General features: G+C 41.8%; 1 protein-coding gene across 7 annotated transcripts in view; it reads left to right on the forward strand.

Annotated features, from left to right (window-relative positions):
- Positions 1-21,777, forward strand: part of LOC118423047 (glial fibrillary acidic protein-like) — a 48,743-nt gene that overhangs the window by 6,622 nt on the left and 20,344 nt on the right. For 2 of the 7 annotated variants that reach the window (XM_035830946.1, XM_035830947.1), the window contains exon 2: positions 6,104-6,310. In XM_035830946.1, coding sequence (XP_035686839.1) covers positions 6,195-6,310 — 116 coding nt within the window. In that variant the 5' untranslated portion in view covers positions 6,104-6,194. Of the gene's footprint in view, positions 1-6,103; positions 6,311-6,442; positions 6,509-11,962; positions 12,125-17,452; positions 18,079-21,777 lie in introns of those variants that run through there. The other 5 variants (XM_035830942.1, XM_035830943.1, XM_035830949.1 and 2 more) reach the window with 4 other exon arrangements.

A 21,777-nucleotide genomic window follows, 5' to 3' on the forward strand; every position in this document is an offset into this window, starting at 1 on the left:
TAACCGGCACTGCCCCCTAGCGACCGGATGTAAAAGGGACTGTCCCAAGTATCAGTGTTGAACGGCTATCAACATTTTGTTTTATTCCTATTTTAACATTGATCCCCATTTTTTAAATGTCAAGCTATCATGATTGGCTACCAGGTCTGCTGTCTTGGCTATTTGATTGGTCAACCTTTCTTTGGTGCTCATTTGCCATCAAATCACAGCAATATTATCGTCCGAAAACTCCTTGGTTGATTCATTATGACTTCTCCCTTCCCGGAAATGTCATTGGCTAACAAGTCCTTGGTGATGATTGGCCATCAAATTATCCTTCCCAGCTATTTGCCATCGGCAGACTTTTCCTTGGTGCTGATTGGCCATTAAGTGCAATTTATGTCATCGTCGGACACTTCTTTGCGCTGATTGGTCATGTACTCTACTTTCCTAGTCCTAGGTGCTGAATGGCCCTCAAATAATCATTCCCAGTTGTTTTTTGTCATTGACATACTACCCCTTGGTGCTGATTGGCCATCAAATGCAATTTACATTATCGTCGGACACTTCTTTGCGCTGATTGGCTATGAATTCTACTTTCCTAGGGATTTCATTTCCTAACAAGTCATTAGTGCTATATTTATTCTGAAGCCGGAATAGAAGTAGTACATAGAACCGATACATGTTTTCTTAATTTCCCATTGCAGTAGTGAATATTTATCGTGCAAGAAGGGAAGATATTGCCAAGACCTTTTGTATATGGAAACTCGCTTAAAAGGGTGGGAATCTGGAAGTCTCTTTATGACTGCATCGAGACAGACGTTAAAAGCAGTGAAATCCAAAACGGCTCTCCTCAGCACTTTGGAGTATAACATGTATATCATATTTCTGCACCAGTAATAAAACGTACATGATATTAATCTATGCTACTTTGTTACATAAAAAGCCCCTGCAATTTCATAAGAAGCTGCTAGGGGGCTGAAAACCCACGTGACCTCTTTCCGTGTACAAGTGCTTTTTTCCTCCCAAAGCTCATGACCATTTTCGTTCTGACGTAGATAAATGCACAAGTTCAGCCCTAGTTATATGGGTCAAAATTCGTTATTTTGTGTAGATTGCTCTGACATCAATATAGAATATTTACAATTTGTCACCTTTTGATTACAACCTTTTACACATAGAAAGTATACATTTCATCCTGTTCACTTAAATTATTTTGCATCGTCACGGATATATATAACCTTGAATATTCATGGCTGAAATGATATATGATAATGCCATCGACGCAAATATCTAATGTGTACAGTCATACAAGGTTCATGGGCATTAGAACACAGGTAATCTAAAATGGTTGACTTCAAAATCTAAAATTATACATATAATGAAAATGACCCTGTCAAAATGTTACAAGACTCTCTTCCCGTGGACCGTCCCATGGAACCAATATAAAACCCTCCGCTACCTTCAACCTCCTTGTTTATTGGCGGGGAACACTTTAAACCCCCATAAACACACTCGATGTTCCTCTTTACGGCATGAAATCCAAGTCTGACATCATTCACTGTCATCATTTATTTAGCGCCATGAAAAGCCGTTACCATGGGGACCGATCATTTGTCATTGAGGGGTGGGTAAGTATCGGCAGGTGGAACAATAGCCGATGATATCTGACGGGATTACACCCTAGGCTCAGAGATCGTGAATAAAACGCTTACCACAGATATATCTGTTTACAGAGAATGTTGTATGTTATTGTGACCAAAATATTAGTATAGCTTTGGTAAGCAGTAACATTATATCATGAGTATCCGAGAGTTACCATAGTTCAAAAGGCTTAGTGACTGGGACTTTCATGATTTTACTGAGGTTTGGCATTTGCTCACCGGATATTCATCTCAAGGCGAGTTGTTTTGCTTCTACAAAATAAAACAGATCGTGACGCCGCACACCCCTCTTACCCCCATAATAGAGCAGAATAGATGGATTCACATTCATGCCTTGATTTTTCTGTTATCTAAATTGAAAAGGAATTAATCTAATCAGAGGTCTTGAATAAAACGCTAACCAGTTATTTTGCTTCTACAAAATACAAAGATCGTCACACCGCACACCCATTAATAAAGCAGAAGAGATGGATTCACACACATGTCGTGATTTTTCTGTTATCTAGATTGAAGAGGAATTAATACAAACATTATCCCGACTTCAATGTGCAGCACGTAACGCACGTCTCGCCCGCCGATGTTTAATGGCTATTCCTCCGACGCACAGACTTAAAGATTTATTGCAGACTTCACTTCTGCTTTGCCTCTTCCCGTTATGCGCTACTTTATCTCGGTTTCCCCATTAAAATAGTAGCGGTCTCATACATGCTGAGAATAAGGTCAACGGCAGACCTGCATTTACTGTAAAGGAAATGTGCTAGCACAGAATAATGATGGAGACCAGACAGACATAAAAATGAAGTGCTGACAAAGGAAATGCACTGCATGCGCAGTCGCAACAGGGAAAACTAGGAAGGGAATATTTGCAGGCAAATACATTCTATTTATCATCCATTTCTGTTTACAACATGTCACTAGAGTGGTTTTCATGAAACGAAATCTTTATTGACACGACAAAAGTACAGCGACTTTTGTAAGGTCTACATGTATAACAACTACTTTCATGTAAAGTTTAACATCAGGTTTACCTTTACATGGTCTAGCCTAACAAGCTGCTACTCTGTTTATTCTTACTCCATCACATTCATAAACATGGTGATCAGCCCATCTAACTCTGTCATGCAACTTGCTACATAATGTAATGAAACACCACAGGGTGTCTGCTACTTTACCAGTTACCATGGTGACAGCCGTCTGGTGCAGGTCATTGAACTTGATTGTTTGGATAAGAATTCGAAGAAATAGAGGAAGAAGAAACGGAGCAAACAATATATTGAGTTACGTTAGAGAATTCTGAAAGGCTAGGTGCGCTCTCTAGCGGTTTCTGTTGGTACTTCCACAGGGATTTCCTTGGTAACAGCCAGGATGAAAAATTCATCCTGACGCCGTAATTGTAAACCCGATTACTTTTCGTCTGCGAATGCTTCAGACAGTGTATTGTAAGCACATTTGGTCCCATGTAATGCCTTTGCGGAGTAAACTGTTACCATGGGAGTAATACGTTTTGATTGATGGTATTTCCATTCAGAATTTATTGTTTCCAAACCATGTCTTGATGGCATTCAGCAAAGCTCCACCTAGATTGTGTTTTAGAAACGTGTACTGTTTCAATCATCCTGCATATAGAAACTAAGCCTCCTCCCTGTTTCTACCATGAGATGCCAGACTGCATCCAGGTCTCATTCAGGATGGCTGTGGTAAATTTCCTCAGAGGGACATGTTGACAGCCGAGAAGCTGTCCTTTGCAGGCCCTGGAAATTGTCCGGACCCCAGACTATCCTGTTTTATTACTCGCTACATAAAAAACGACAGTCATTTTTCCCGCGGAGACCCGGTGCTCCCTGTCGTCTGCAGCAATCTCTTCCATATAAGGACATCCGCCAGGGTGACCTATATTTCCCAGGACACCTTGACACACCCTCTGTGAGGAGAGACTGGTAAATGATTTAAGGCACAATTACATCGACTTCTATCTTATTATGTCTGGGAGGGCACGAAGTTGGATTACATAACCTGGTAGGGCTTATGGCGATATATCTTACTAAAGGGTACATGTATCGGTCTTTCCAAGGACATAGTCAGTGCCTTTTTGTTACAGGCAACATATACAGACCTAAATATGTGAAATGCAGTTGAATGGGTAAGAACGTTTAAACTAATCAATGTCTGTATCTGTATAACATTATGTTGCGATATTTTCGGTATTACCGCCCTTCTGTATCTGTAACTGTACACCCTTCGGCATAAAATACTAGCATCTATATCTGTATCAGTATAGTCGGTATAACTACCTTCTGTGTGACATACCCGTTTCTGCATCTGTAGCTGTATCTCATCTGTACAGCCGGTATAACCGCCCTTCAGCATAACACACCAACTTCTGTACCTGTGTCTGTATGAATTCCCCTGAGCATAACACACCAGATTTGTATACAAATGGTGCATCACCAGCTGGTTATATTGCACCGAACGACCTGCCACACCTAACCTTTTTCACATCTCGCTACAAGCGATCTGATAAGGATTCTCCTACAGTACCTGCTATTAACGAGCTCCACTCTACGATAGATCACTTGTAGGAAGCCATGACCCTAGTAGCAACTTCAAAGTCACGGTATCTTATTTCTTCGAAGAGGGTCATAGGCGAGTTACATAACTAGTAGCGAGCCTATGCATCATCATGAGGGGTTTATTCCAGGACAAGTGTAGTTCTGTTTCATCATATGTAACCTTAAACTGAGATTCAGACAGTCACTATATTATAATAATGATCAAGTAGGGACAAATTGATCTGACTGCGTTGCTTCAATGTTTAGATTTCTTAGAATTACCATTACTATATCCCAACCATTCAGAAACCAGAACCTATTACAGTGTATCCTTATCGGGAAAGTACGGTTCTTAGTAGCAAAATGCAAATACTGCCACGTACAGGTGGTCATTGGCTCGCCAAATCTGTGTGTTTTTGGCACACTTACCGGGAAATACGTTATTTTTACCTGTTACGTACAACACATCAAACCCAACCTTCAGTCTTGCAAAGTGAACAAAGATGCTAATATATGCTAATGATTGTTGTGCCTTAGACGATTTGTAATAACTGAGCAATGTTATAACTAACCTATAATATTACTAAGCAATGATATTACTGTTATTTCATACTTTTTCGGATGTACATTTGTAAAAATAGTTTGTTTTCACTGAATAAAAAAACTAATATGTAAAAGAATGAAACAATGACTATATCCCAATACTAGATTGATACAAGGTGTCTTTGTATCCTATGATTCGGAAAATCGGTCCGATTGAAATTGTCTGGTCTGTTCAGAGCGAGCGTCCAACATATTCACCATTGCCCCATAAGCTGGTTGTCGATCTTGGATATTGCAAAATCATAAAAGTTGCAAAATAACTATGTTAGCATACATGTATGTCCAACTGTATCCCAGCCCCCGGTAGAAAAACCTATCATTTGCAGATGGTTGTGACCTTGGTAACAACTAAATTGCTACAATATTGCTACCTGGAGAATTACTGTGACAATTATCCTTACCTCCGGCTCAGGTTTGATGTCCCGGCATCATGTAAAGCTCCCCTCATTATCCATGGCCATTTTTGTGGAGAGTATATTCGAGTCACGTCCAACAACACTGGACTGCAGTACAAGAGACATGGTCACTATAAAGAGATACATTTTTGCATAACTGGACTGAAGGGATTTCATGAGCATATTTGGCCCCTATTTGTCGGGTTATGTCCATTTAGACATAACAAGTCAAGTCAACGTTTATAGCGCAACAATTGCAACGGATGATGATGTAATATAGTGTGTATATGTGAGTATGTGTGTGCGTGTGTATATGCGTGTGTTTCTGTGTGCGTGTGTCTGTGTGTGTGAGTGTGTAGGTATGTGTGTGTGTTTGTATGTGTGTGTGTGTGTGTGTGTGTGTGTGTGTGTGTATGTGGAGAAGACGAGGGTCAATGCTGACTTGGGGCCTTTTTGTGTGAACTGATTCATACTATTTAAAACCTCTGAACTCAGAAATAAACGCATCTCCCAGTTACACTGCTGGTGGATGAAAAGCAACAGTTGTGGACTCTACAGTTGGAGTTGACCCGTGCCGGCCTTTTATAAGCTTGCCTCTCGGGGATAACATACTAATTTCAACTATTAGTAAATGTCGATGAAGGTTAGACGCCCGGGTAATGAGATAAGCCAAAAAGCAGTTACTCATCAACTTCCAGGTTTATTAGATAATGTCTTATGTAATTCCAGGATATTATACAGTATTGAGCACGACTAAGGCTACTCTGATTCATTCAGTATTCTAATCTTATCGTAAAATCCGTGATTGGAAGAGAGGAGGAATGAAATATCTTTTGGACTCGTATCATATTCCTATCTACTTATCGATGATTGGAAGAGAAGATGAATAAGAAAGTGTCTTTTTTACCCACAGATCACGTTTAACACACGAAGGACATGCGCCAGAGCGACGACAGTGAATGTACCCCCCGATTTGTGGCCGAGGATACGACCAACCGATGTAAATGGGACGAGAATTTGTGGCCGCGTATACGAGGAAGGCGCGCCGGTTCTGGGAGGAGAGCGGCTTCTTCCGCCACCGCGTGAGCAAGCGCCAGCCCAGGTGTTCGCCCTCCGTCAGGTGAGGAACAGTTTGTTTGTTTGTTTGTTTGTTTGTTTGTTTATAAACCTTCCGCCACCGCGTGAGCAAGCGCCAGCCCAGGTGTTCGCCCTCCGTCAGGTGAGGAACAGTTTGTTTGTTTGTTTGTTTGTTTGTTTGTTTATAAACCTTCCGCCACCGCGTGAGCAAGCGCCAGCCCAGGTGTTCGCCCTCCGTCAGGTGAGGAACTGTTTGTTTGTTTGTTTGTAAACATTCCGCCATCGCGTGAGCAAGCGCCACCTCAGGTGTTCGCCCTCCGTCAGGTGAGGAACAGTTTGTTTGTTTGTTTGTTTGTTTATGAACCTTCCGCCATCGCGTGAGCAAGCGCCAGCCCAGGTGTTCGCCCTCCGTCAGGTGAGAAACTGTTTGTTTGTTTGTTTGTTATGTTATGTTATGTTACAATTTTAAGAAACATATATCCGTACACAAAATAAAACGCTTACCAACAAGCTTTCGTTCAGTCCTCTGATCCTTCTCAAGTTGAAATGACCCAAAGGTTAAGTCATACATCCGAAACGGAAGTATGACGTCAGCAAAGGGTCAAATGTGGTTGGTAGCTTGTTTGTTTGTTTGTAAACCTTCCGCCATCGCGTGAGCAAGCGCCAGCCGAGGTGCTCGCCCTCCGCCAGGTGAGAAACAGTTTGTTTGTTTGTTTGTTTGTTTGTTTGTCTCTAAACCTTCTGCCATCGCGTGAGCAAGCGCCAGCCCAGGTGCTCGCGCTCCGTCAGGTGAGAAGCTGTTTGTTTGTTTGTTTGTTTGTTTGTTTATAAACCTTCCGCCATCGCGTTAGCAAGCGCCAGTCCAGGTGTTCGCCCTCCGTCAGGTAAGGAACTGTTTGTTTATTTGTTTGTTTGTTTGTTTATAAACCTTCCGCCATCGCGTGAGCAAGCGCCAGCCCAGGTGTTTTCCCTCTTTGAGGTGAGAAACTGTTTGTTTGTTTGTTTATTTGTTTGTTTATAAACATCCACCACAATATGTAGACTGGGTGAGCGCAAGTAGTGTCTTTTTACCTTCCCATCATGCAATGTGTGCATACATTAATATCACTAGCCAGGGAATTGTGCCATGTAATATCATTGTGCCCCAACTTCACCAATTATTGGCTGTACCCGCATGGCACACAAGAAATGCAAATTAGGCAACAACTTTTTCAATGTTTTTACACAGATTTTACTTCCAATGTTGAAAATATTGATGGTATCGATCAATTGCATTGCTACGGTTTTGGCTTGCACGCATACAGTTGGCGCGCGTCCAGTTGGCGTTCAACTTGATTTACATGGAATGATATGAATACATGTATCATATATGTTGGAAATATTGAAGTTTTGTGCTCCTCCTCTGTAAGGTAAATTGCTTGTTTCCATGGTAACACCTATAGTTTTCTTGAAATTTTAATTCTTATTTTCCATTGGTAATGTCAATATGAGGTATATTTGAGTGCACCAATCTATTCTATATATATGTATACTGTATCAATATACTTGACGGCATACATTTCGACATCAAATTGCATTGAATAGCACGTACTCTGACTTGCACTTGGCTTTGATTTAAATACAATTATTTAAATATCATATATAGATGTATATTTGTCACATCATACCCACCTGTGGCTTGCCTAAATTAATTGTACAAAACGTAAATCCAACCCCACACTCCACACGCCATCAGGTTGCAATCCCACCATAAAAATCCCTCCAACGGCCGGTCACAAAATATTGGCATTCACAACATCACGGGCATTAACAATTAATACTGAAGGTTGGGTGCGATGAAGTAATAACTTTGAATGGCGTGGCACGTGCGAGGAATATCGTTTACACCCCATTTCCACTGGAGGCTGCGACCTTGCTGCGACCGTTCTGAGACCGTACTAAGACCGTACTAAGACCGTGCTTCGACCGAGTTGCGACCGTGCTTCGACCGTATTACGACCGTGCTGCGACCGTGCTGCGACTGTACTGTGACCGTGCTGCGTCTGTTCTGCGACTGTGGTGCGACTGTACTGCGACCGTACTGCGACTGCGCAGTGACAGTTCAGCTACCAACGATTTCACAGATCGCTCAACGAATTTCATAGATGAAGAACGCGTTTTTAACATTTAGCTTCGTTATCTTTCCGTTTTGTTGTCCTTGTGAACCTGTAAATACTGTATATAGCGCCTGTCTCTCTGTCACGACCATGGAACTGAGCTTCAACTTGAGCTTCAGCTTCAACAGCTGCGCATTTAGACGATAACATCTATTTAGACTATCTATACATATCCCTGTCATTTTTATCCATCTGTGGCATGCGTTACGTGAGCGAGCTGAAACCTGCTGTGACTTTAACAAATGACGCGAGAACGGCGTAATCTTTCTGGGCGACGCTAGACGTGCAATACGCGCCTGCGGCCACCCCACGTAAGACACGAGTTATTGCGTCGGGACATTATCTCAACGCGAGTTAGGCCGAGCAAAAATTCTACTAGCTTTTTTGGTCTACAACTAGCGATGGTCATGAAATTTTCGATATGACAAAAATCGATATGACATCTGAATGATGAAATTCAAAACAGACTTTCACAGTCTGTTTACAGATTATGGCTCGGAACAGTTGATGTAAGAATGCGTATTAAACACTGTACTTCTTTGTTCGGCTTATTAATTATAATTTGTCTTGAATATACAATGTATATCTGTATAATTTTTGCCCCACCAAGCTAAGTAAATGTCACAACAAAGACAAAACACACAGGTAAGAATATCATAGAACTAGTCTCTATAGAAATCAACATCTTAATTTCAACATCACAATTACAACATGATGCTGTATTCGAAAATACCAGTGTGCTGATAAAATTTTGTTAAACTGTATTTGATAGTTTATTTCGGCCAAAATTTAAAAAAAGAAAATCCGCAGGTACCAAGCCCTTTCAGGATCGTGATTGGAAACACAACATTTTTCCTAGGCCTTATTGCTGTGACATATTACAGGCTATTGTACGGACTGCTGCGAGTGAAATATCGCAGAACATCGCCAACTAATCTTTAGGTGACGCCGAGTGGAAAATGTTACACTTTGAAAGATCTAGTGATGCAGAATGCGCTTTGTAATCTGTCATATGTAGCTAAAAGTTATAAGTACCGTTAAGCTAATTTATGTAAGTGCAGATGTACTTGGAGCTTGACTCCTACATGTAAGTAAATTGCAATTCAGCCCACCAGCTGCAACGTTTTACAAAAATAAAACCATCCATCATTCGTCAACTGATCAACAGAAGTAGCTCACGTGTCTTTCTTAATAGGCCATTTGGTCCGGCCGATTTGTTTGGATAACACATGCACAGCACGCCTTGAGTTTAACTGCCTGATCCAGATTGATACATTAGTTTCTTTCGCTCGTATAGTCACATTGCTCCCGCAGATGGCTTAAGTCCCGATTTGTTTGTAGCGAACTTCCTTGGGTTGACCATTGCAACCGGTATAATCATCGTGAATCGGTCCTCGGTCCTGAAAGACTCTCGCGAAGTCATTTCCTATGACCCCGATACTGCCAAGTGTGTCACATACACATACCGTGCCAGTGCCAATCTGCATGTTTGTTTGCTTTCTTGCATCCTTTCTATGTATAAATGAACCAAATTTGTATTTTAAATACATACTCATTGTATATCAATTTCTGAATATGGTACGGTCTTGTGCATGAGAAAAATGCTCTACTAATTATTTCTGTATTCTCGTCTTATTTTCTTATACGACATAATTGGAAAAGAAGAGGAATAATTAAAGAAGAATATGTATCAAGCACACAAACACCATGCTCTAGGGCTGCAGTGAACGTGCACCCGATTTGCCTGTAGTGTACTCCCCTGGTGGGACCGCGTGGCACGATCGGGAGCGCGTTGGTCTCAGGCCCGAGAGGTCCCGGGTTCAAATCCGCTTGCCGTGTCACCGATCTTGTGCCCTTGGGAAAGGCACTTTACACGACTTTCCTCACCTAACTCAGGTGTAAATGAGTACATAGCTTCGGCTAGTGGCAGTGACAGGCCTTTGTTGTGGTGACAGGCCATAGGGGCATGTTCGGGCATGACGCACCCGCCATGACACACGAGTCAGGGGTAGGAGGAACCCCTTACATCCTTGGTCGGAAGTCCTCCTAGGAGACGGAAACTCCAAATAACAAACCTGCATCTGCTGGGGCCGTCTTACACGTTGCAAACAATTGCCCCTGTAGGACTTAGTGCGCCAGTGGACGAGAGGGTGGTGGAGAAGGAAGTGCACACCCCTCCTTCACCTTAAAAAGTGCAGGCCAGGCAGACGGGTCGCCTTAAACCCACCCTGTCTGCCTACCATTGTCTTCCGAGACAGACGGATGCCAAAACAAAAACTCCCCTGGGCTTAACCATTGCACTCTGTCCACTCATTGCGAATCAACCCCCTTTCCTGAATCTAAGACACTCGCGAAGTCATTTCCTATTGCCCCAATACGGTTAAGTGTGCCGTATCCATCCCCATGCCTCTCGTGCCGGGCTGCATTAGTCTTCTCCCACAGGATACATGGCGCACGAGTGATTACCAAGCTAATATGGTGAGGAAATCTCTCCTAGCCTCTTTCAGGTCTTCAGGAGGGATGTCCAGTATGCTAAGACTTGGAAAGCTGTCCCTGCCAGAAACTCATTACAATATTGAAATGACATTAAAATGGAGAGTAGGATTTGGCAAAAATAGGTTGAATGATTGGCTAGTCAGTCAGTCAGTCAGCGGGACGGACATCATTTAACTGTGCCATGCAAATGAATTGCTGTGGCCATCATAGTTTGGTAGAGGCTAAAATCTTCCCAGTTTGAAATATTTATGCCTACCGTTTCTGGCTTTTCTATTAACATGCAAGGTCACGCTCGCATCAGTTTCTTAGTTCCACGGGCTGTCATCCATATAATCAAATCATTACGGCCTAATCTGGAAAGGTAATGATCTCCCACGGCCTGGGATATTTACGCCTGCTGATGTAGAAACATGTAACCAGGTCGCCTGGTGCTTTGTTCTGTCGTGCGAGGTCACGAACTTGAGACAAGCGGCCAGCTCTAGTTTTTCGTCAGCTGCATAAATAGATTATCACAAACCAAGGACAGACAGACATTAAAAATGTGCCTAGTCTCAAGAACTATATTTTCTTGCTTCAGTTACGTCTATATACATATCAATAGAATATACAAATCTCAAGTGCTCATATGACATCTCGTCATATAACAATTTGGAAAAAAATAAGTCAGATTGTTTTGTTTTGGTGCCCTCCTTTTTCCTGAATATTCTCACCCCCTGTGAATGTAATCAATCCTTTGGCAAGCAGCCAGCTTCCGAACTTTTCGTCAGCTGCATAAACTGATTATCACAAAATGAAGGAAGGACAGAAATTACAAGTTTACCGTAGCCTCTCTCATGAAGTGTATGATTTTCTAAGCTATTCATTCGTTTTATTCATACATAACTATAGGATATCCAAATTTGGCTAATCTCACAAGAACGCAAGAAAGCATCTCTTCAAAGATTTGTAAAAAGAACAGGTCAGATTCTTTTGTTTTGGTCCCCACCTTTTTCGTGAATAGCCTCACCCCTTGCGAATGTTATTAGTCAATTGGCTGTGCCACACTCACCAACACACCATTCCCCACGCCCATGGCCCCCATCGCTAGTGCATTGGAATCTGCTCATTGCCAAATTTGGACCTTACCAGGAAGTCACGGACAATGCGTCAGTACATTTTATGCTCCAACGAGATTCTATTGTGGACGGCGGACAATCAACTTACAGGTAGGCATGCCCACTAAATCACAGCTGAAATAGCTGCAGTAGATCAATGTTTGAAACAGTTGGCTGTGCTGTTATATACGGTGACATGTTAAAGTATGCCTTGTGGGAAAGATATGGAAATCTGATTTTCATGTTAACTTCAATGTAGCGGTTTTGGCAAACGATCACGCTGTGTGTTTTGGCATGTTTCAAAAGAATGCTTCGAGTATGAAAACATGTGTAACGTTTAACGTTGTAATCAAATGCTCAGGATCAATGTAGCTTGTTGAAAACATAGACCGTCTAGAAGGCATACAAATAATCTAGTTGTCAGACCTACAGTTGCCTATTGGCGTGCCCCCCTCCCCCTTTCCAAACACAAATGGCATGCCAAGTTTTACCTTTGGGTACAGTGTATGCTTCATTGGCTTTCTACCATTGTGTCCGAAAAGTCGAGAGTGCCTTGTTTAAAGAACAATGTAGAATGTAAAGATTTGATATGGGGATATTCAACATTAAACTTCACGACATGTAATTGCGGATTTGTCGTAGGAAAATAGGCGTTTCCATGGTAACGTATCATTTTTATGGACAATCTACACGATCGATATGATATTCAAATAATTTCTCAGAAGGTATTACGTATCGATTATCTGTCGGAAGCGATCGGGTATAGGTTAATTTGTATGCAGCGTGCGTGCGTTCATCTTTCACCCGGCAATTTTATTAACATTCCTCCAGCGACTGCTCAAAACAGCCGTGGTTGTAATTGGGTTTATGTTTTTTTTTCTCTCCGCTCAATGTGGAACGGGATCGCATGCATGGGCTGATACTGTCTCGAAGTGTGCGGAAGAAATTTACAGCTGCGTCGGAGTCTGATGTTACCGCAGATTTTTTTAAGATATCGCACTACTAATACACGTAAAGTTGCATCCAAGCCCATTAGAAGTTTTGCATGCATTCATCAGGCATGCATCACAACACAGGCATTTCCCATAGTCTCTACCAGACTGACTACGCTGGCTATTATTGAATGAATGAATGAAAGACCTTAATTGTATATTCATGCCTCTACCAAACTCCATAGGTCGCTGGAAAAATAACGTAGAAATGGAACAAATAGAGGTGTATTAAAGCCGGCTATGGAACAGCGCGCTGTACTTCTCTGGCCGGCTTACTCTTCTATTTGTTCCATTTCTACGGTTTTCCAGCGACCTATGGAGTCTGGTAGAGACTAGGTCATTATAGGGAGAATAATTTGCCAGGGGTGTTTTGATACTTGAGGGTTTGGCCGGCCGCGCAGGAGGAAAACGACTACCTTAGCATGGACTGACTCCCCTGGCCAATTTTCCGATTTTTTGTGCTGAATTCTACGACCCCCGTACCCCCGTAGCAAGGCCTGGTGAAGGCAACATTGCCCACCCGCCAGATGTTTCCTCGATGACGTGTTGTGGTAACGCTTGGAGGATACGGCAACTCGCTTCTGAGTCGCGATTTCCGCTGGGAATCCGAAGGTCAAATATCAAATATACATGTGGTGATGTCACAACGAGCGCAACCAAACGCAAACCGGCAACTGTAATCAAAAGCATGGAATAAAGCACATTATGTCAAAAACAAGAAAAAAATCGGCGGACCTGAATACGCTGAAGCCGCAAAGAATACATTTCCAAAGCAAAATGATAGCTCTTGTCCAGATAGAGATGTATAGCGTAATGTGTAATCAACGTGACACAATTCCCTCGCTCTGTTGCGTTTCGATGTGACGTTGATGTCAGGGCTGCCAATTTCTGGTTGTAGATGAAAACCTGGTAGCATTCGTCGTGCGATCTTCGTGCGATGTTGGTGCTATTACAGAATTAGAGCATTCTAGGGATAGCTATGCACTATGTACCATTAGATGGTAAGAACGATCTTATCAATTATTATATACTGCAACAGAAGCTATTTGCAGGCGAACATACATTGAAGAAATTCCAGGGCCTTGATCTAGAATCTTTCTAGGATCTTTTCCTTAATTGAATAGCGTATTTAAAGCTAGGGCATACCCTAAGAAAGTCCTGGTAATCTACTTACAGTTTCTTGAGTTATCTCGTCTATTAATGCATATTAAGATAAGGGGTAATTAGTAAATGTTTTGGACTTGTTTTTATTCAGAATACATCAAATAAAATAAATAGAGAAGACAAAACGGTAGCGGACTCACCCGTACAGTACGAAAAATACAAAACAAACATTTGAATAATAATTGACACAGAGTTGAATCAAGGGAAGTCCAGGTTTCCCAACCGAATAACAAAATTGACACGAAATTATAAGAAAAGTTGACTTGCCATTGTGTGATTTTCAGTAGCCAATACGGGAGGGGAAAAAACGAACACACTTCGACTTAGAAGTTGTTAAACCGTGGTTGAACTGTATTTTTTAAGCACCTCACAAACAGGAATATATAAAATGGCTCCCATGAAGAGTTTTCCGTTTGCGAACTACAGCCTGACCTTATCTGTCCAGGACGCAAAGGACCATGATTCAATTATGGAGCTATGAATAGCCCGCTGTTCCGAAGCCTCGTCTGAAGCCGTTTCCCTTACACCATTGTCTCAGGTCTCTAACATTATTACATTCGCTACATATTCGTTACATAATTTTGAAAGCTAATCAGTGTTGGTAGTAACCATATTACAATGCTAGACACAAAGGTATACACGGATCAAATTTTCCACGACCGCTGATCCAAAGCCGCATGTGAGGCCGTTTCCTTGGCACCATTGTCTCAGGTCTCTAAAATAATTCCGTTTGTTACACATTCGTTATGCCCCCTTTCCACTAGGGCGGCGATCTCTCCGCGCGCTTTCTGCGACCTACTTTTTGACATATCGCTCAACGACCTGTATAGAAACACTTTGTGTGTTTTGCTGTCCTTTCAGTCACACTTTTACATGCTGTATAATATAACCAGTATGAATTCAAAGGTTACACGTATCCTATTAGGTCGCAGTAAGGGCACATCGCGATCTCCGTCTAGTGGAAAGGGGGCTTTACATATTCGCTACAATCATTGTAGCCAATCAAATAGCTACAATAATGATATAGAGTTACTGCCCTGTGGCACGTGGAAACCATGCAGGTAATGTACAACACCGATGACATGAGTATCGAGAAATGCATAAAAACTAAAAGATGTAATCTGAAGTACATGACGGGGGTGGAAAGCGTGTAACGCCCCCAACTCGTAAATTCAGTCCGGGGGAATCAGATTAGACCCCATTGCACCAGACGGCGATAGCGCTGCAACCTTATGGAGACCTAGGTTGGATTCGTGTAACCCTAGACCTCATAGGGTCGAGAGAAATCGCTCGGTTGCAGGGCGGTCGCAGCAAGGTTGCAGCCCTGTCACCGCCAGGTCACCGCGAGATCACAGCCCCAGTGGAACGAGGGTGTTGCCAATTTTAGCATGACCCTGGCCTTTTGTTAAGGACAACCCACAAGAAGTCTTTACATCCTTCTTCTGGGTTATCGCCACAAGTAGTAAGCACTGCGTCGCATGTAGCTTAGGTTATACGGCCATCGAATGATGTGTTATCAACATTATGGCCCTTACGCCGTCCCGTGAGAGCCATTCGCATGGCTCCTGACAAAGCGTTAATGTCCGCTGCTCGTATAAACGTTGTTTTCGTACACATTTACGAGGGTAGATCTACACACACATCCACACACGCATTAAATTTGATACCATGTCTACGGCACTAATAAACCATTGAATCGGCACATTTAGATGACCAATGTCTGTATCATCGACAGTACCGAATCAATGCATACATGCTTTTCGCGTCCTCAAAATCATAGGTTTCAATCCAAGTAGAAAAGCGCGTGGGCATGACTTGAGGAACCTAGCTTTGGAGACAATGAATGACGTCAAATACAACTGATCAAATTTGCAGCTCCGTGAAGACCTTCACCTAAAGAATTTGAGATAAGATTGTGAAAAAAGTCCTCACGTGCCTGGCGCCGGCATACTCTTCATACTGACTACTTACACATATCACAACTACATATCAGCCCCAAGGACAAACGAAGGCTCCTCATATCTTCCTTCAAGCGATTTCCAATATCCGGCTATCTTCTCTGAATTGTGCAATGTTTGCCAAAATACGTACTACCTTCTGGCAATGGCGGTAGGGTATCATCTGTGGATATATGTGTGTCATGGTTGGGGTACATAATCATAAATTGTTCGCATTGGCTTCTATGGAAAAGGGGAAGGGACACTCTGTTGTTGTTACTTTCTTGAAAAATGGTATTGTTTTGGATGCGTCCGTATGAGTGTCCGTCCTTGTGTTTGTGTGTGTTTCCGAATACTTAGTACGTATAGGTCTAGAACCTCTGGATGGGTTGTGATTATACATGCATATGGTATGTATATAGGTGATTGGAAGACAAAGGTCAACGTCGATTTGGGCCCCCTTGCAGTTGGTAATACACCTACACTGCGGGTTTTAGTATCTTCTTTTGTCCTGGACATGCTGTGGTATTTTACTTTGAGTGGCAGGTAGCTTTTATGGAGGAATCGGTGTTGGCATGGGCCCCCTTGCAGCTTATTTTGGAACTGCATATCCTTTTTCAAATCTTCCAAAGAGGATAACTGAACAAAGAAACGACATACTTTGATAATATTTAGCATGCAGGTAGTTAAGACAGAGATATACACGTCAATAAAATACAACGTATGCAAATTAGTGCTAACCTGCTTAATCAATGAGGGGAAACTATAATTCCATTGTTTTCAATGATAAGACTTGTTAGTGATGTGCCGTACGGATGGGCAGTATCATGAACGTACAATAAAATGAATAACTACATAATTCATACAAATTATGCAAATTAGCGCCTAATTTGCTTAATTGATGAGGGAAATGTCTAAGTTAGAGTATCCAATGATAGGACAGCTTATAAATAAAATAGAATAAATGAATACATCATGCAAATTAGCGCTTAATTTGCATAATGCATGATTCGAATCTATAATAGTGCTATCCAACGTACGATCGTGGAGTACCATACAGGATCCAGTGGGTCTATTCCACTGTTGGAAATATATAATTCCAGCGTTTCCAGTGATAGGACTTTGTATATTGATGACTATATTGCTGTCCCTTACCAGCGTGCACTATCATGTAAGTTCCCGTGGGTCTATTCCCCGTGCGTCGCGCGGTATCGATTGTTTAGCGATTTATCGGGCAGACGAATTATTGGAGCTGGCAGGCCGGCGCCGCTGGAACGGGTCAGCACCCGGCATTACGGCGCCATTTTTCTTCTTCTCGCGGCTCCGCAAGCTGCTTGTCGGACGGACAGGCTACGTCATGGGCTCATGGAGGGACGTGGGGAGGATGGAGGAACCTTGCGTGGCAACGCTGTGAACGTCTTGGGAGATATCGGCTGTGTTTGAGACGATTGTGAAGGGGTTGTGTCTCGGGAGTTGGCTGTATGATGGTCGTGAGTACTTTCCTTGCACCTGACATGGCAGGGATGGGAGTTGCCGCCTTACGTAAGACCTTCCGGTCCGGTTTTCAAGATCTGACGACTTTCTCATGGCAGCTGTCGTCGCTGGAATTGTTGTAACGCCAGTTCGGAATACTTGTGTGCTAGCTGTCAGGAAATCCACGTTGAAGAAGCCTCAGGAAGTCCGAGAATATTCCCATCTATGGTACAGGGGGCCGCCATCTTTGCCCCGCGCACCCAGCTGCACCGCAAAGAAGGGATCTCTGCGCCACACCGGCGGACGGTCCTTGAATGACAATGACCGTCAAACTTTCCACCAGACTGCTCTGTTTTGGTCAGCAAGGAAAGATGAGCACGTCCTCATGTCGTCGATTGCGTGGGCCGTATCCGGACCCGGTTGGCAGGCGCGCACGCCTTCAGCGCGTGCCTTGTTCCCTACCCCTCCCACCCTGCGACCCGCCCTCCCCAGTATCCAGGTACTACACACACTGCATTACGTAGGAGCTTTAAGCAAGCCTGAAAACATGCGTACATTCTCTACAGCAACCTTTACGAATGCTTTACGGCCTTCTCAGTATCCAGGTACTACACACAGCCCTTACGTTCTATTTTTACAGCAAGAAAGTGTAGTAGCTTCCTCTTCTGTTGTAGGTACATGTACCTTTGTTTCTATAATAATTTACTGCACGGCAAGTCAGGATATATATCCATGCCGTACTTACAAGATTAGAGGTCGCTGTAAATTCGTTTCAAATACAGATACAATACTGCCTCCAGCGACTATAATGTCACGGTTTTCTCTTCGTACCCTATTCATCACACGTATTCCGTTCCTGTCCCGAAGTAAACGTCATTTCAATCGATCTGACCATAAAATAGAACGATTTTCGCTCGTGTAATACTCCATGACACCTTCGCCCTTCACAACGGATACCAAGCGGTGCCTTGAGCCGGTTATCTATCATTGAACACCCAGCATTGCTGCAGGTCACAGTGCTGTATTTCTAATGTGTAAACGTAGAATAGCTCAAAGGTAGATGCAATATGGTGTCATTGCTTTATTTAAAACTGGAAAGGAAAATTGACTTGGGAGTAGAGCTGCGATGTCTGCAAGACCTACATGTATGGGTGACTTGCTGTTATTGTGAATATCTGAAGGATACAGGCTAGCAGCACTCTCTTTAAAAATATCCCCTGCTACTGAATCAGCTGTCTTTGTGCCGCTACGCTGGACTATGGTCGATTTGGACCTTGACAATACGTTGGTGATGATACTTTGAATCGTGTGCATGAAAAAGATTTCAAAATGGGCCTCAAATGGTTGATTATGCTCACTGACGAATAATTTAAAGAAGAACATACTTTCAATAGCCGGTCCCTGGTTCGACGTAGGCTTTAGAGTAATAGTCAGGAGTAATAAAAACTCAGTCTAAACTTGAGTGCCTCCCAGGTTGGAACAGCAGGCGTAGTTCTAAACCACTGGAGTCTGAGATAATAGCCCCTAGGGGGGATAGAGTCTGAAGTAATTCTCCCTAGAGGGGGTACAACTTAAGTTCACCTGACGGTTCACCCACTGGGTAACATAAAACAGCACGCCGTTCTGTCACGTGATACATTTGAAGACGGTCGCAAGGGTGTGTTAAGTAAGAGTGCCATGTGATGATTGAAGGTTTCAGAGAAGCAAATTGTCATACAGTACTTCAGTTCACTTTATTTCTTCAGTCAAGATCTTAGTACGCTCAGGTAGTTTGAATTTTTACCTGTTTTTCATACAAGTAATCCTGGTCGAACATTATGTGCAAAACATATTTCCTTATTTCATAATACTGCAACTAGACAAACTATTGATCATAAAACATATCTGTTCTTGTATATCCACTAAGAAACAAAAGCGAGGAGAACTTGAATTTATCCAATGATAGTTTCATTTTCTATATAGTAACTGAATCTTTTCAACAAGTCTTGTTGTGACTTGTACCTGGCAAAATGTGCAATAAAGGTCTTCAATCAATCATTAAAAGCAGTGACAGCAATATGCACTAAAGCATCAACGATTCACATAGATCAATCAAACAATATCAGTAATGTACCAAGAGCTTGATGTCCTTATATGGTATTTTCATATTCTACCACAGTGGGCGACGTCTAATGTGTTTATCACGTAAAAGGAAAATTTTATCACCAGTCTCTGAGTCTCTCTCCCTCTCTCCTGTGGCCGGTAACTCAATCCTCTCATTTGGAAAGGCGCTTGGTATTCTAATTCAGCTTTGCATGCAGTAAATTTAAAGTATATGTATGATGACTAAGAAACCTACCGCACTGTATCGAATCAACATAACTTGGAACCACACATTCGACTGAATTGAAAGTCGTACGGTGGCCAGAACAAGAACATGAGTATTCTCTCTTGATGAAAAAAATCATATATATTGACACATCAAAAAAGAAAGATACTTAGGCTAACCACAACCTATAGAACAGAAATACAACTGAATATCAAAATTCTACTTAGACTAACACACGTGAATCTCTAACATCTAGATAAAATCAGGTGTCGCTTGGCCTATTAGTATCTAATAACATATCATTGTGTAATGATAAATCTTTTCTGTATTTACCCATTTTCCATTGTGAGAGTTGTCAAATCTTATAGTCAAACAATCTTGTGATTGCAAGTCTCTTTAAATATGTTTTACTTAAACTTTAAAATGCTTAAACATTACCACTTAAGTTAAGGCATCCTCTCTAGACCATTCCATGACAAAGAAGTTGACTCAAACCCTGCTCACAATGCATAGTATCTGACCCCTATGGAAATGGTCCATTGCGGTTTGGTAGAACATCGCCCACATAACAATGGTTTTAGATTATACAGGAACGACAAAAATGGTAGTATATTATCACTAGTGGGTCCATTTGCCTTTGTATCATCTGTTATGGAGCCCACCTAATGGTTATTTCTATAACTAAAAGTAGGTATGTAATTCGTAGATATTTCTTTTTTTTTAATCGATATGAAGAACTGTGATTCCTTGCTAGGCAATTCGTATTCTCGTCATGTTTTGGAAGACCGATTGCAGAAGCCACAAAACTGCGCGTTTCATAATTCATGGGCAATCGGCAAATTATCACCCATAAAACAGCTACGATCCTGCCGGGACTTCGCGCCAACAATTCCCATAATTTTGTTTCCGTGAAAAATTTATTCTAAGACGTACGATCAGCGGATTCTCGGAGTGATTCCGATGAATGTTGATGACAGGTTTATATGCAAGTGCAGACACTGTTGAATAATGTAATGACAGTGGAGATGTCAATTGCAGATAGGTTTGAAAGTTTTTGCATGACAAAAACCAGATTGCCTTGTCATAGATATTATTCTAACCGAACTATGATACCCGCGAATGAAATCTTTTTAGATGTCACTATCTCTGCCACGTTTTGTACTCTTTATTGCACATAACGCTAGTTCACCTTGATCCGTTGGGTAACCTATATCCGTTGTATTTAAAAACTGGAATATGGAATATGGAAGTTGCAATATTTTGCAAATAGCTGCAATATTTTGAAATATTGAAATTTAAAACCATAGTCCGGTTGAATTGATGTCCTTAAATAGCTGTTTTTTAAAACAGCGACAATAGGTTACCCCGCGGATAAAGGTTAACTAGTGTTATAGGACCAGATTCTCTGTATGGACATGCTGATTAGGTTGAATGTATGACATCCACGTGCGCATCCATAATAATCTTTTCCAACATAATGTTAGTAAATTGTACAATAATAATGCAAAATGAGCAAATATGTATGCCGTAAACTTAAAGTAAATATTATTATTATCAAATTAATATAAAACAGATTAATGTCCTAAAATGCCAATAAATGAATGAACAAAAAATAAAATGAAATGAAGAATCTATTGTTCAGTATGCAATGTATGCTCCATTATGTATGTAACTAAAAGTTAGTCATTCGTAGATGTTCCCTTTATTTTGTCTATATAAACAGCTGTGAGTCATTGGCTAAACTTTACTGGTCAAGTAGATTTCATAATGAAGGCAGCTTTTTAGTTCAACCATTTATTTACGCACGCAAACATCATGATCAGTTACGTGTCCCTCACAGGATGTCATCCATGAAATTAAATCAACATGGACTATTACCTCCTAGTCTCG

The sequence above is a fragment of the Branchiostoma floridae genome, chromosome 9 (genome assembly GCF_000003815.2).
Source record: "Branchiostoma floridae strain S238N-H82 chromosome 9, Bfl_VNyyK, whole genome shotgun sequence".
Taxonomy (NCBI): domain Eukaryota; kingdom Metazoa; phylum Chordata; class Leptocardii; order Amphioxiformes; family Branchiostomatidae; genus Branchiostoma; species Branchiostoma floridae.